Below are 17,159 nucleotides of genomic sequence, written 5' to 3'. Positions count from 1 at the left end.
ATCTCTACTAAAAATACAAAATTAGCCAAGCATGGTAGTGCATGCCTGTAATCCAGCTATACGGGAGGCTGAGGCTGAGAATCACTTGAACCCGGGAGGCGGAGGTTGCAGTGAGCCGAAATAACGCCATTGCACTCCAGCCTGGGCAACAAGAGTGAAACTCCATCTCAAAAAAAAAAAACAAAAACAAAAACAAAAAAAAAAACCATAAATGAGGAAGCCAACATATGGCTCCTCCTGTCCCTATGAAGAGAGATTCTCTTCCAGATCCCATTCCCAAGCCCTGAAGTCACTAAAGAAGGATGAGTCAAAGAAAGCCAGTTCCACTAAGTGCTTGATTAACTGGAAAGATGCAGTCTCTTTCTAAGGCAATAAAACATCATGGAGTGCTACAGAGATTAGTACAGCACCAAAGGCTTCGTTTATTGTTTTTCAAGAGCAGCTTTCTGAGGGTCTCGTTCTTGTACTTTCTGAGGAAAAGGATATCCAAAGATCCACAGCTGCAGCTTAGCCATGCATGCTGAAGCCTGATCCTCTCTACCACCCAACCTAGGTGTTCACCTTACACAAGCTAGACATCTGAACTAGGCTTCTGGCATCAGACCCAAAATACTAACAGACTAGTAAAGTGTTTCCTGGGCGCAGGAGAGGACAGGAAAGAAAAGAGGAGGACTGGACTATATCACAGAGTGTGAAACACTTGCGTGCAATATTGACAAAACAAACATTAATGTCATCCAAGAAGCAACTGGAAACATCACGGAGAGGGTAAGATATTAATAATTTTTTTAATGGTGGGACAGGGACAGAAAACAAAGGGAGTTAAATCTCTTTTCACTGCCTCTTCTCTCTCAGCTCCTAGAAGTCTAATATTCTTCAGTTTTTTTTTTATTTTAAGTTATTTTTTCTTGAGTTTGAATAAGCTGCTAACATTCATTGGTAAAAATATGGAACCTTTTCAACCAAAGAGTATGGTACCATTTATACCGCCTCTGAGGCTCCGTGTGTGAGTGTATACATACACATGAGAGCTGGAGCTCACATAGACCTTCAAACTCTACTTGATGTAAACTGAATGCATTGTTATTAAAACCCCTGGAACTAGGCTTCACTCATATTTTTCTGGGAGATTCAACAAATGCAGATCTCACAGAACACTCTAGACAACTTTATCCTTCAGCAGCCTAAGGGAAGAAAAACAGCCAGAGGAGGTAAACAATTCCATGCACTTTATTAGGTTCACTTTGTATAAGTTTCTGATTGGACTACTGCTTGGCAGCATTTGTGGACATTTGTCCAACGGCAAGAGGGAGGGATGACTGTCTGGTAGCTAAAACCCTACAAGAGAATGAGCTGGAGGTGGAAGATAATGCAGTAGAAAGGCATTGAGCTGTGACTAAAGAGGCCAGGTTTCTAGTTTGAGCTCTAACCCTATTTCATTATGCAACCATAGCCATATAACCCATAAAAAGTCTTTTTCCTAAAAGACGGGGTTGGTCTAGACTATTTCCGGGGGCTCCTTTACTTTTAGTAGCCTATGACAACCACGCTGTGGATTCACAAACTATGTTTTTCTGACACAACTTTGTACTACAAATCACCTATATAACTGAATTTTCCTACTCCAAGTAACCAACTCTGAAATCCCAGCACTTACCCTCACCTCCAGGTTGTTTGTATGGGTTGTACTTAGGTTTTGGAGCAACTACCGGGGCAAACTTTTTGGGTGGCTGTTGTGTAGACACCGAAATGCTGGGGTTCCCAAAGGAATGGGTGGTCTCCATCCGTGCAGGCACATGGCCGAGGGGCTCACCAGTGCTTTTGGGTGGCAGCCAAGATGGGTGAGACATTGTTGGAATCTGCAATGAAAAAGAAACACTGTTTTTATGGAAGCATGAAAACGAAGACAATACTCCTCATTTCATTGCTATTTCACCTTAATCCATACTAAACGCATCCTGATAAAGTTCTCTGGAAAGAAGGGTGAAAGAAAACGGAAGAAAGAAAAATGAAGAGGCAGAGGAATCATGAATAGAAAGAGGAGGAGGAAAAGGAGGAAGGAGAGGAAAAGGAGAAAGAAAGAGAAAGAGGAGGAGCAGGAAGAGAACACTGCCTCTAACTTGAATATCTGCCTTCCTATAGTTACCTATTTTAGTGCCTAGCCACTCTTGGGAAATAGATGTGAATAAGAAATGGTTCCTAACTTGAAGGAGATGTTATGGTAGGAGGATGGAAAAGAGCTTGAATTTTATTAATAATCTATTAAATTAATTATCTCACCAATTAAATGGTTATGCCTAAATGAAGTGCGAAGTTACCTAAGTGAGGTTAAGAACAAGTGTTGCTGAGATGCAGAAAAAGATAGGCTCACTTCTTGGTGGGGGCAGAATTAACAAGATTTTATTGATGAGGTGATATACAGACTGGGTTTGAGTGCTAAGTAGGGTTGAACCTGAAAAATGTTGGCAAAATTATATAGGCAGAAAAGCACACAGCATTTACGTTTAGTGTGCTTGGAGGGCGAATAACAGAAAGTAGCAAGCAAAAGAACTAAAAGGTGGGTTGAAACCAAAGCACAGACAGCTCAGCAGCCACAGTTGAGTTTAAATTTATTCTTCAGGCATTAAGGAACCACTGAAAGTTTATTTTGGAAACAGGGTTTTAACAGATACCTGGCAGGACACTTTTAAATGATCCATCTGCAGGAGCAGCTCTGGTCCCCACCAAGGGGTATGTGGAAAACGGGAAGAGGGGCATATTGGTTGCCCCATCGTGTGGGACAATTATTAGAATTTAGGACCAGAGGATAGAATATTCAACACATGTAATGCAAAGGTCAGCCCCCCACAACAAAGAAATGCCCATCAACTTGTATGTTGAGCTGATACCATGTTGGACCTTCATGAAAAGCTTGCTTAAACTAGGAGGGGAACAATCAGCCCAGCCCAGATGCTGCTCTGATCAGATTGCATATAATATTTGAAGAGAGGAAATGTCTCCTCTGTCAGGGTAAGCCAATCACCTCTCCAGTCAGCCTGCCTGCTGGGGATGAGACTCAGAGGCTGCTGCCGAGGAGGGCTCTCCAAGCCTGATTGCAAGAGCTCTCCAGCACAGGGACGCCCGGAAGGCACCCTGTAAGCGCCCCCAGCCCAAAAGCCACCTACTAATTTATTAATTGAACTGAATTAATTAAGAGGGCTACACAATTACCTCCAGATGTCTGTAAAGACAAAGAGCATCAGAACACAGAAATCAAAGGCCTCAGTACATGGCATAGTAATAGAGAGACAGGGTGGAGGGGAGAGCTGGGAAACAGTGTTGCCTGGATATTAACATCAGTCCACACCACCAACGAGTGGCATGACTTTGAACAGCATCTCCTCTAGAGCCTCAGATAGTTTCACTGTCTCAGAGGACTCAGCCAAGCACAATGGCTCACGCCTCTAATCCGAGCACTTTGGAGGCCAAGGCAGAAGGATCACTTGAGGCCAGGAGTTTGAGACCAGCCTGGGCAATAGAATGAGACTCGGTCTCTACAAAAAATTAAAAAATTAGCAGGATATAATGGCGCACACCTGTTGTTCCAGCTACTCAAGAGGCTGAGGTTGGAGGATCACTTGAGCCTGGGAGATTGAGGCTGCGGTAAGCTGTGATTGCACCACTGTACTCCAGCTTGGGCAACAGAGGGAGACCTTCTCTCAAAAAACAAACAAACATATAAACCTCTGTCTTCCTTAACTCTCAGAATTTTTATGGCAACCAATGAGATGATATTAAAGTACTTTTTATAGTATAGAGTGCTATGCAAAGTGAGAAAGAAAGAAGCCTCTATTCTTGTAGAAAGTCAATGGCAATTTTATGACCATCTTGCTTGGAAGAACAGCTTGATGTATAGTTTTCTTAAAAGACGAGGATAATATGAATCAATGACAAAGACTCTAAACTGGGAATCAGGACACATGCTATTGAAGCCAGTGATGGTACTGGCTTTTCACTCTGGTTACAGGGCCTTTCTTTTCTTTTTTTTTCCCCCGTACCTTTTACATATTCATATATACACACACATACATACATGTATATATATACACACACACAAAGACACACACATACTTGCTAAACTTGAGTTCCTTAAAAGGGTAGGGACCATATTTTACACATTTATAAACTACCATTAAGGCCTAGCACAAAACCAATATAGAAAAACAACCAATGAATGTCTGTTTTACTCGTGGTTTTTAAATTTAGCTGTTCATTTGGAATAACTTCAGATGATTTTTTTTTTCTAAATACCAAAACCAAACCCATCTCACATGGCTGAGAAATGCCAATTTTGGTTTTGCTTTTGCTTTTAATTGAGGCTTGGTCTTCTACTAAATTGGGATAAAAGTGATAAAAGTGACTGGTTTGCTTTCAGTATGACTAAAGTGAATATAAGTGTGAAATAAAAGGGATCAAGTAAAGGTTTGAAACTTTTAATGCATTATGCACATTGGTAGTATAAATGTTAATTATAATTTTTAAAATGGCTTAATACTATCCTTGGAAGGTCTCTATAAATCTAAAGTCATTTTATAATAAAAGGTTGAAAAATTGGTTAATATAGGATGCAGTATTTTCTTTAGCAAAGATTCACATTTTTCATAGTAATCCCAAGTTACTGACTGACTGTATCATCTTGGCTTTTCGGATATAGCATAGATATAAAGAAATAGGCAATTTCTGGGAGAGTATAAATAAAATGTAAGCATCAATATGCAAATCATTGGCTCCACAGTCATTTCAGTTATCCCCAGCATCATAAATTACCCACATGCTGCCCTCCATGAAGAAGCACCCCCAGCTGCTCCTCCTGAGAGGCCCATCTTCTGACCAATCATTTGTTTGCAGATGACCTTCTCAGTATCTTCTCTTACCATTCTTCTGCATGTCAGCAGTGACCCAGTGACCCCATTCCCAGGATTTATAATAAGTTTTCATGATTCTGAGCCCTTGCTCATGCTGTGTTCACCATCAACAATGCCGTTTCCCTCTCTTCACGTTCTACCAAGCCCTATATTTTTATATTGTCTCAGCTCAAATGTCTCTAACTCTGTGAACATTTCCCTAACTTCTCCAAAGAAGAGTAGCCTAATTCCTTTTTCTAGGCTCTTTAGTACTTTCTGCATACTTATAACAATCCACAAGAAAGCCATTTATTTACCTGCCTACATGTCCCAACAAGTTGGAAACTCCAACTAGTCTCACTATACCGGCACAATGCCTAGGCAGGAAGCCCCTTAAACAAGTATGTTACATAGAAATGGGAGAATGAATGAACGTTACTCTTTCTTAGTTACTCATATCTTTCTAGAATTGCTATAGCATTCACTGATACAATCATCTCTTTTTTCTTCCCTTAATTTGGTGATGTAATGAAGCATGCTGATAGATTTCCAGATATTGAACTATCTTTGCATTTGTGGAATAAAATCCTATCTAGTTACAGCTGCAGTGCCCTCTTTAGCAGCTACTGATACATTCAACTCTTTTTCCCTCCCTTAATTTGATGATGTAATGAAATATGTTGATAAAGTCTAGATATTGAACCATCTTTGCATGCCTAGAACAAATCCTTTGTTACACTTGTGTTTTGATATATTAATGAATTAACTAGGTTATTTTATTTATAATTTGTGTACATATAATCATAATAAAGATCATTTTATAGCATTTTTTTCTGCTTGTTTTACTTATCATGATTAGGTTTTGATAGGGGAGTTTTCTCCAACCTCCTCTACTGTCTAGGTTATTTAATAACTACACTGGAATTATCTGGTTTTTTAAAGGTTATCCAAATTCAGCATAAAGTCATCTAAATATATCTTCTTTTAACAGACATTAATCATATTGCCAGTAACTTCTATGATAATAGTAGTAGTTTTCTATTTATTCTGAGGTCATTTTGCAGTACTTTTCTGATAGAAATTCACATTTTTTCCCTAGGTTTGATCTCTGCTCCCTCTGAAACAAGCTACTTCTTGTCTAAAAATGACTTCCAACGTACTACGCATCAATTTAGATCATAAGCATTACTTTCTACTAGTCCTTGAAGGCAAATCTTGCACTATATTCTACAGTTCAAGTTATATATCCTTATAGTACAATCCCACAGCATCTACATACTGTTGTCACATATTCATCACATGGTGATCTGCCCATCTGCTTTCCTGTTCCCCAAACTAAATTCGTAAATCCTTGAGAGTGGAAATATTTGTCATTTTATAATTCCAGGGGCTACCACATGATAGGTACTCAATAAAAATGTCTGTTAATTTAATGAATGAATGAATTTATTTGCCTGGCACTGGAGCTATAGATGAATCAGATTCTTATTCTTTACTCAAAGAGCTCAAAGACTATTTGAGGAAGAAATATTTATAAATGTGAAAAGAGAAAGAGAGCAACACAGAAAGCACATGAAAAATCTTGGGGGATGTCAGAAAAGCTAGCATAAGCTTGGCAGAGGTAGCCCTTAACCAGGACTTTGAATGCTGAGTAAATAAAAGAAAACTGGAGTAACCAGGGCAAAGATTAGAAATAATACTGTGAGCTTGGGTATGAAGCAAGGCATTTCTGTAGGACAGGGATCAGACCAGCGGCACCAAAATGAGGGATTCAGGGAGAATAGTTAGAGGAAAGTTTTAAAAGATAACATGAGTTCTGCCTTTTAAAGGTCTTATATAAAGATAAGAAGCTAGAGCTTTTATCCTTGAATAGGAAGATAACAAGAGTGAAAACTCCAGGTATTAAAAATTGAATCATGTAGGGTGGATCCAAGGAAAGTGATAAATCCAATAGTATAGACATAGAGTCCCTGTGGCCCCAGTTCTAGTCTCAGCTATACAAGTGTGACCTTTAACAAGAGATGACACTCATTTGCAAAATGAATACCTGTAAAGTCCCAATCAGCTCTAATATTTTAGAGTGCTTTCTTTCTCTAAAATCTTCATTACAGCCCTTCATTTTGATAAATGGGTTTGATGAAACTTCACAAGTTTAATGAACAGATGAACTAACACATATCATTGGGGCTCTTGGCTTCTAAGAGAGACCCATGTAAACACAAAGATAAGCAGTGGTGAGAACTGGTGTTGCTGGACCAAGATTTACACTGCTCTTACTTCCCCTCATTCTAGCTAGGTTTCACTCGAAGTTCATAATCATCATGAAAGCAAGAAGTGAAAGGGAAGATTTCCAGAGAGGCTCTGAGAATACACAACCACCATCAGCAGACAGGAAAGCAAGAGCAGTGGCCCTCCTCTAAGCAAGATGCCTACTGCTGAAGGCAGCTGGGGAGCTGCTGCTTCCTCAGCATTGCTCTTTCAGAAATTGTCAAATGCAAGCAATTAAGAAGAACCTAAGAGGTTTCACTTATCAACTCCTCCGCTGCTCTTCTGTCTGTTCCCCCAGCCGTCCTAAGAAGACTAGAGACTGACAATAAACAAGTGTTTATTGAAGGTTTATTATATGTCTAGCAAATTTTCAATGGCCACACAGTCATCCTGACTGCCATATGAGGTAGCACTATCATTACCCACATCTAGCAAATCAAGAAAGTAAGACTGTAAGAGGTTGAATAACTTGCTCAAGGATATACAGCTAACAAATAGCAAAGCTGAAGCTGGGACACAGATCTTTGACTCCAAATCTCCGGTCTTCACTCTGTACTACCTCCCTATTTGGAGAAGAAAGGAAAACACCACAATTCAAAGGAAATCAGCACTTAACAGTAGTTTTTGCTCTTATTATTTCCATTCCAGCTCTTGAATTCTACTTGCCATAATGTTTTCTCTATTCTATACCCTCAAATCTAATCATAATAAGCCACAGAACCACAAAGTGATGAAGCCAATAGTCAACAGAAAAAAAAATCAAGGCACAACAGAAAGCAAATAACTACAAAAGGCTATGTGATGACCAGGACCCACCCCACATAGGTGGGAAAACTTAGTGCCATAGGCAAACTGACAATTAATACTAACAAAGCTACTAAGCCTCTCTCAGGATACCATGTGAACGCCAAGTCACTGTCATCCACAAAAACAGAAAGAAGTAGTGTTTGGTCATATTTTCTTTTTTTTCCTCCAAATCAATATGCTACTCTTCTAAAAAGATTTATATAGACCACCAAAACTGAAAAACAAACAACCGTTACATCATATTATCCAACATCCAGTGCAATAAACTTAGAGTAGTGTTTATCAAAACAGTCTGCACACTAACCTCATATGGGGATCTTTATGTATATACTCTGATTCAAGGGTTGAGAATAATTGACTTAGAGCATTTCTATTAATCTTTAAATGACATTGTATTAGTCCCTATATCTTCCTGGCAACTAACTCAAGGCCTAGCTCTTGGTCAGTGTGCACTGAATAAATGAATGATATTAGAAAAGGGACATAGATTAACACCACAGAATTGAGGGACTATTTGACTTAAACATCAGAAGTAGCTGATGGCAGACTAACGTTTAGCATTCATGTCCCTTAGCAACATTTTCTTCATTTAAACAAGCTGTTACAATTTAAATAACACTCTCCTATAACTTTGAAGGTTTTTTTTTTTTAAACATTCTCTTTATACAAAAGTCAGTACCTTCCTGGAATTTCAAAACTGCTTTCCTAATCATCCACTAAACTGGTATAATGTGGTTCCCCCTCTGGGCTACACGGCTCTCCATTATTGTTCACATCTCAGTATCTAGTGGAAAGATGCCTGATCTTCAGAATTCAGACCCAGCTTCTAGTCTTAGCTCCGCCATGAGCCCATTGTGTAACTTCCGTTATCTCTGACATCTTGTGTCCTTCTCGAAAAATGTAGTGATGGAATTAGATGGTACAAATGACAACTCTGCTCACAAGCTTTTATGAGTCTATGAAAGATCTTGACTTTACAAGTAGCCAACGCCAAGTAAAGCAGATTCGATATCACCCGTGATTCTCCTCATTGTTTTGATATCATCTGTAATTCTCCTCTTTGCTCATCAGTGAGGAAGCACAGTCGTCTTTTTCTCTTTTTCTGTCACCCGTTTCCCTGACTCTTCTATCCTCCCCCTTGAAGGAAGGATTCTTGGGTTGATCTCAGAGATTAACAAGGTATCAATCAAGATGTATCATGCACAAGTAAATAAGTATTTAGGCAAACATTTTCCAAACGGGGTAAGTCCCTACCAGCGTAATCGAGAAGCAGATATGCTGTGGCATGTGGTGGAGGCGTGGGAAGACAGCATTGAAGAATAAGGCAGGCTGAAAATTACACACAATTGTTAGTTGAACAGCAAATGTATTCACTCTTCCTCTGAAGCATCAGGTCACATAGAGCCGGAAGGGCAAAGCAGGATCTACCATGGGCTGAAAATGTCAATGTATTCACTCAACTTCTTCTTACAGACAGCTTTGGCCCAGCACTGGCTAAGTGCCCCACTCTCTGCATGGACAGCTGGCATTGCTCAGAAGAGGTAACGAGAGAACAACGCTACAGAAATGCCAAACCTTTATATAGGCTATCTGAGAGACATTTGGAAAAACTGGAAAAGGCACTAGACTTAGATGCAGAGGACTTGGGCGTACTTTCTATCTAGCTCAGTCACTAATTGGGTCTATGACTTTCGTTCTTAACCTCTTTGAACCTCAGTGACCCTTCCTATCTGTACACTAAAGATTAGATATCCACTACCATTCCCTCTAACTCTCATGTTTCCATGATTCTCCCACAAGTCCACAAGTTCAAGGAGCTAAGGTTTCTTACAAAACTATGTTTTAACTCCTATGAGACCAGGGAGTGTAGATGAGGGAAGGTAGGGTTGGAATCAGCACATTAAATGCCCATCTGCCTTGCACAGAGTACCAGAAAAAATAAATTAACACTAATGGTGCACTCCTTGTTCTTGGCAATGCTGCAGGTGACAAGAAAAACTCAGCGGCATTTCAGGATCCAAATAAACTACGAAGCAGCAAGGGAGAGAAGCATCAGGTCTAGACAAGTAAACATTGTCTCAGATGAAGTGAGACAGGGCCGGGCCCAGTGGCTCAGACCTGTAATCCCAGCACTTTGGGAGGCCGAGGAAGGCAGATCGTTTGAGGTCAGAAGTTCAAGATCAGCATGGCCAACATGTTGAAACCCCTTCTCAACTACAAATACAAAAATTAGCCGAGCACGGAGGTGCACACCTGTAGTCCCAGCTACTTGGGAGGCTAAGGCAGGAGAATCACTTGAACCCAGGAGGCAGAGGTTGCAGTGAGCCGAGATCGCGCCACTGCACTCCAGCCTGGGAGACAGGGTGAAACTCCATCTCAAAAAAAAACAGAAAAAGAAGTGAGACACAACAGTGACATGCCTCCACACTGCACTTTCACTTCAGATTCAGAATGGCACTCGAAAAGGAAACAATCAACCCTGACAGGGAAACAACAGCACTGAAAGATCAGGACTCTCAGGAGAGAAGGTTAAGGACGGAACAAATACTGACTAAGTGGCCTTTTGTTTGCCACAATTTCAGTCAAGGAAAAAAAGACATGGTTGACAATAGTCAGGACAGACTACTTAAGAGCTAAAAGGTCATAGAGAGCCCCAGCTAGGAGAAATCTTAGGAAATAATTTATGTCTTCTAATTTGAGTATTCAAATACTGAGATTTAGAGAAGCTAAAGAAACTTATCCAATGTAATAGAGCAGCTAGAACATATCAGAGGCTGGGTTTAAACCCAAATATTCTGTCTCCAAAGAGCATCTGCAGTGGGAAAGTTTGATTAAACAAGCTTATAACTCTATTGCTAGATTATAACTAGATGGGGTAGGTAAAAGGCAATGGAATAGGGCACAGAAGTAAACAATTTCTCTGCCAAGAAAGTTCGCAACCATGGCACTGAAAATTAGCACAGAAGATAAATGGCCCCAACCTTGCATTCCAGGTCACATTTGATAACAATTGTTCCACGTGGCAAAGTAACCAAGAAAATGTGAATTCTCTCTGGACCTCAGTTTCTGCAGATTTAAAATAATAAGCAACTAATGATGATCTTCAAAATCTCCTCCCACAACTTCTTATGATCCACAATGTTACGGCTAGTCTGTGGAGTGTGCAGTGCTGGCAAAAAAATGGGCTCCTTAGCAGGTTTCTTCTAAGTCCTTGATTCTTACAGACCGCTTTTCTGTTCAAGGCCAAGAGAAAACAGGCAACAATAGCCTGCACCTCTTTGAGTTCAGTAAATCTGCTTCTAAAGGTGGAAATCTGGATTTCTAAAGGTGAGATGCTAAGTGCCTAATTCATAAAGATTTTGCCCCTCACCCAGGAAAAAGTGACGATAGGAAAAATCACCAATATGATCTCTAATGAGACCTAGCAATCTCTTTAACAGTTATCTAGCATCTTCTCTTTCTAAACCTACCAATAACTGTGTAAGTCTGCAAGTTAACTGCAGCTCACTTAGCTGTGTTTCCCTGACAGCTTGTTCAAACTTGTATTAAAACATGTAAACACTCCATTTTAGATATCCATTTACAAGTGTGTCATGACCATTAGTCAGGCCATGAAATTTTGTTACCACTTCAGGATGTTCTAATTATCTTAATTTTTTAATGATTCTGTTTGTATTTCTCTGTTATTGAATATTTATTTTGATATCTCAATAAAATAAGGAAGATTTTAAAAGCAATTTTAGTTATAACTTGAAAAAGGAGAAATTCTTAATTTTTCCTTCGATGAATATGAGTCTACTATTGATGAACGTTAAGACATATTTACATCTGGTAACACTGCTTGTGACTGTGAAGCAATGTTTATTCAGGCCACATAATCTGCTAAGAGTAATCATAGCAACAAGATGGGGAGTTAGAGATTATACTTCAGCCTTTTGAACATCATATTGTTCACAAAACTGTCAACTGTGTTGTTTGTATCCTACATCAGAACTACTATAAATTATCTTAGAGCTTTTGAATTGAGTTTGGACATTATAATTTATTTATTTGTTTATTTTTATTATTATTATCATTATTATTATTTAGAGACAGGGTCTCACTCTGTTACCCAAGCTGTAGTGCAATGGTACCATCATGGCTCACTGAAGCCTGCAACTCCTAGACTCAAGTATTTCTCCCGCCTCAGCCTCTCCAAAGTAGTCGGGACTATAGGTGTGCCACAATGTCTGGCAAATTTTTTTAATTTTTTTTGTAAAGACAGGGTCTCACTATGTTGCCCAGGCTAGTCTCGAACTCTTGGGCTCAAGCGGTGCTCTCACCCTGGCCTCCCAAACTTCTGAGATTAAAGTCATCACACCTGGCCTGTAATTTAAATTACTATTATTGAATTAATATTTTATTGTTATTGTAAATTAAAGTTTCCAGTTTAATCTCCGATTCTCTAATTACATATCATCTTAAATATCTATTAAGAAAAAGCTCAGCTGGGAGCAGTGGCTCACACATATAATCCTAGCACTTTGGGAGGAGACCCTGGATTGCTTGAGGCCTGGAGTTCGAGATCAGCCTGCGCAACACAACAAGATGTGTCTCTGGAAAATAATAATAATAATAATTTCTAAAAAACATTAGCTGGGAATGGTGGCTCACCTCTCTAATCCCAGCTACTCCGGAGGCTGAGGTGGAAGGATCACTTGAGACCAGGGGTTCAAGGTTACAGTGAGCCACGATCATGCCACTGCACTCCAGCCTGGGCAATAGAATGAGACCCTGTCTCTAAATAAGTTTTTAAAAATCAACTTTATTCTAAAGCAAAATATAAGTATATTGCTAAATTTAAAATTGTTAATCCACAAATAATAGAAAAATAAAGTGGTACCAGAGATATAAATTATCAACCTTCAAGGACCATGAGATACAGTTTTAGAAAACAAAGAAATCCAACTTCATGCATTATATACTCTGAAATATAATTTTTATTTAACTCTAATTCCAAGAGCCTAGAGAAATTATTTCTCAGTATTTGAAATGGTATGAAAAACAGGCAAGCTTCTCACTAGTTTAAATTATGTAAGAGAGGCTAGTTTTGCAATTTCACATTTAATAGCAAAACGATTGGAAGCATTTTCAACTGGGGACCTTTTTTCTTAAGTCGTGTTGGAAGTTGTTCCACTTTTATTTCAAGATTTTGAAACAGAGACAAAATCTGGTTAAGCATTAACCAATGGCAACACAGTAAAAATGAACCAGGCTGTTTCAAATCAGTTTCAGAATCACATCTATGGACATTATCCCTTTTAAGTTTCTCTTGATGAGAGAACTGTTGTAGTAGCTCTGTATTTTTATCAATTATTGATCACTGTGTAAAAATATAAAATAAAATACATGAAAAATATACTCAGCTAATGTTCTGGGGAAATAAAACACAAATACACACACACACACACACACACACACACACACACTTTAGATATTTTTAAAGAAGTAGCAAAGGACCCAACATTCACCAATACAGAAGTTTAACATCCATGAAGTGTGAAATTGTTAATGAAGACATTTTATCTAATGTGGAGCTCAAGATGAAGCTTACCCACCATCTGTGAGTTCACTTGTACATGTCCAATGACAAGGAACTCATTACCTTACAAGACAGCCCCTTCCGTGGCAGAAAAGTTATGACTGCTAGAAAGTTTTCTGCAGCTGAAGCCTGTATTCCCATAAGTACCACCTATTGGTCCTACCTGTGCCCTCTAGAATCACAAAACCTCTAATACATAGCAGACCTTTATATATTTCAGGTAATTTATTTGTTTCCCACTCAGTTTACATCTTTATGTGTTTCAGCTTTAATCAGTCTAGTTCTTCCCCTCTTTAAAAAGTAGCCTTACGACTTTATAACCAAATATTAAAGATAAATTTTTAAGTCTCAAACCAGTAGCTTTCAAACTTTTCCTTAGCAAAATAAATGGTTTCTTCATGCCAAATCATAAACAAAACCCCAAGTATAAATAGACAAATTAATAAAACCATTACAGGGGCATTTAAATCATCATACTTTGGCAAAACATACTTTAATTTGGGGGAAGCATAAAATGCATTATTGCCCTAGTATCTCTAGTATGCTATAAGCCAGACTGGAAACCCACTGGTCTAAAATATTACAATACTGTGAGTGAAGAAAAAAACAAAATTGGTATCTTCTTTATCTATATATTCCTAGGACCTAATACACAGTATATCCCATCATCAGATCTCAGCAAGTGATTGTTATATAAAAGAGAAGGTAAACTTAAACCCATGAAAATACTAAGACTTAAGCTCTGGTTTTGAATCGTTTTAATTCACATTTCAAACACTGTTCTTGAAAGCTCTGTATAATTAGGATGACCATACATCTCCAATTTATACCTGCTGTTCTGGTGTAATTATTAACAGTGCCCCTTTGCAAAAGTGTCCCAGTTTTGACGATAACTCATATAATCACCTACTGAAAACACTGTGATAATGAGGTTTTGGTCGTTTAGTCCAAGTGAATCCTGAATACAGTCAAGTCCTCTCCCAGAAGTTCCATATGGCTAAAGCCCTCCCATACTTTTGGTTCATTACTGGCGTGGATAAGAGGCCACAGCAATTAGCAACGGGAAGTAGAGCAGGCTTTGGGGGCTTCCCTGCTTTAGGAGCATGTGCTCTTAAGAAGGAAAGAAGGTACTAAAATGAATCTTCGGGAGAAAAGCAAGATATAGCAGAAACCTAGCAGAAACTATGATCAACTAACCTATTCACTCAGCCTCTTTCTCCTGAAGCAAAAATGGCACTTTTTCTTAAAATAAAAATAAAAATAAATCAGAGTATTTACTTCAATTATATCTTTAACACCTGACCCCACACATACGAGATTATCAGTGATGTTATAATATATACTTGGTTACAAGTACTAGAAGGACAATATGTTGCCTGATTCTTAATTTGGAGCAGGAAAAAAAAACGTTTCTAAAATACATCCAAATGCACTCACTAGGGTACAATGTAAAGGTGGAAGGGATTACTAACAACTATTTCACATTTCTAAATAGGGGTTACACAGAGTTGAGGGAAAAGTCAGAAGAATTCAGTGAAGGCTCAACATTTCGGAATGTTTCAAGGTGGTTCTTTTATGGCCTATTAATTCCACGTGCAGTTGCCTTGTGTCTGGGTGGGTTTTGTTACTGCAGTGACCTCCCATCTATTCCAGCACCACCTCCTTTTTCAATCAAGGTTGCCTTATAAATGCACCTCAGTATCTGGCCAGGATGGTCCCAGTTGCTCATTCTGCTTGTTTTGGAAATTTCTTTTACCTATTTTGCCTGTTTATTGTCAAGACAATTTAGAAATTTTTGGTTAAAATTCAAGAATAACTGACCTGTGAGTTATACTGTGATTGCATGAAATGTAGGGAAAACAATGGTTTAACAACCTCTATGTTTCCTTTTAAGAATAAGTTTATTTAGTTTGTTATAAAGAAACCATTTTACATTAATTCTCATTGCAAAACTTGTATTTGGCTGGTGAGGAGGAAAGTGGGGTCAAAACAGTGCAGCGAGGGAGCAACAGCATAGAAGGTTGGCAAGCTTTTTTAAGACAGAACTCCCCCTAGACACGGTAAGCACTGATATGTTATAATATCGCATGTCTCCATGTAGTACTTTCCAAGATGTTTGAAACCAAAACAGTTTAGAATACTCTCCCACCTCAGGGTCTTCCCTCCTTACAGCATTTTTCTGATAAATAGGAATTCCCCCTTAGGGATTCCCTAAAGTAAAACTGTTGCAGTCCATTCTGTTATATAACTAACTACACTGACAAGTAGAGATGTAACAGAACGTAATTGTTACTCTGGTTCCAACTTAATATCTACTACACACAAAGCCTTATGGAAGACATGCCCGAAATATGAAAACCATTACCCTTAATGTGGTGGATATGGTGGATCGACACTCAAACTTCCCATATTGCACAGGCTGTCTTGCAGGTAAGGTTTGATTGCAAAAGAAATTCTGCCAAAATATATGTAATTGGCTTGATATTTGAAAGGCAAAAGTAAGATGGAAGACATGTTTCTGCTGTTTGCCCTGTTTTCTGTTAGAAGAATGGTGACACAGACATGGGATTTTTCAGCATCCGTGTTCTCATATTGAGTCTTCAGCTTGGTGGCTGTCAAAAAGCAGCCGTGACAGAAAGAGTAAGTATCTGGACTCTTATGTCTCAGTGTCCAGCTACCATCATTCTGACTATGGCTTTTGATCTCTGTTTCATAAGTTTTGTGATGTATCACTGAACTCAGTAACTCCCATGGTGGCTTCACCATTTTTGTCTTGCTTGATTGTAGAAAATGGAATAATTTTGTGCAGTTTTGTGATTCATTTCTGGAGACAGCCTCGATTCTGCTCCATGCAGTCCATCTAATTACTTCTGTGAAACACCCTGTATTAAGTACCTTCCACTTAAAATATCTAAAGTGGTTTGTTTCCTATAGTGAACCCTGACTGAAACTCCCTCAAGATCCTTACAAACTCCCTCAAGATCCTTATGGGCAATAATGATATTTTATCAACAACAGACAGGTTCAAATTCATCAAGCAAATAAATCCTGAGTGCCTATGCAAAGCACTTGGATCACCTCTAGAAGAGCCGTGCACAGAGCACACCCAGTGCCGTCCCTCTCAAAGCTCCCAGTCCAGAGGGAAGAAGCATGCTACAACTCCAGAAGTACTGAGTGATATGGAGGAAGCCAGCAGAAAGCCGAATCTAGTCTGATCTCCGCGTGCTAGCCTCAGCTCTATCACTCACCAGCCCTGTTTTCTAACCAAGGGGGCTAGATGAATGAAAGTCCCTTTCTCTCCAACATTCCACACCTCCACAGATGAGTCTTTGTACTCATGAGGGAATTTACTTGGATTTAAGTCCTAACAAGACTTCCTAAATCTTCAGTTCCCTAAATCTGAAGGTCAGAACACAAAGGTCACATAACATACATGCCCGATACAGTTTAAAAGGGAACAGGAATCTGTGACCCCGAAGTATTCTGTGGCAGCCTACAACTAGAAAGCCTCGAGGATAAAAATCCAAAATTGCGGTTGCAGTACTTGTTAAGAACAGCAGAGAACAAACGGTGTCTTCAGGGTCTCTCTCTTCTTCGAAAATTTCTGCCTCCATGTCTGA

The 17,159-nt window shown here is 39.0% G+C and overlaps 1 protein-coding gene across 11 annotated transcripts in view; it reads right to left on the bottom strand.

Moving 5' to 3' along the window:
• The window catches only part of LPP (LIM domain containing preferred translocation partner in lipoma), a 738,130-nt gene that overhangs the window by 482,563 nt on the left and 238,408 nt on the right, over positions 1-17,159 (bottom strand). For all 11 annotated transcript variants that reach the window (XM_034957879.3, XM_014344489.5, XM_063603023.1 and 8 more), the window contains one exon: positions 1,658-1,859. In XM_034957879.3, coding sequence (XP_034813770.1) covers positions 1,658-1,850 — 193 coding nt within the window. In that variant the 5' untranslated portion in view covers positions 1,851-1,859. The remainder of the gene's footprint in view (positions 1-1,657; positions 1,860-17,159) is intronic.

Source organism: Pan paniscus, chromosome 2 (assembly GCF_029289425.2).
Source record: "Pan paniscus chromosome 2, NHGRI_mPanPan1-v2.0_pri, whole genome shotgun sequence".
Taxonomy (NCBI): Eukaryota; Metazoa; Chordata; class Mammalia; order Primates; family Hominidae; genus Pan; species Pan paniscus.
This window is presented reverse-complemented; position numbering and strand designations above follow the sequence as displayed.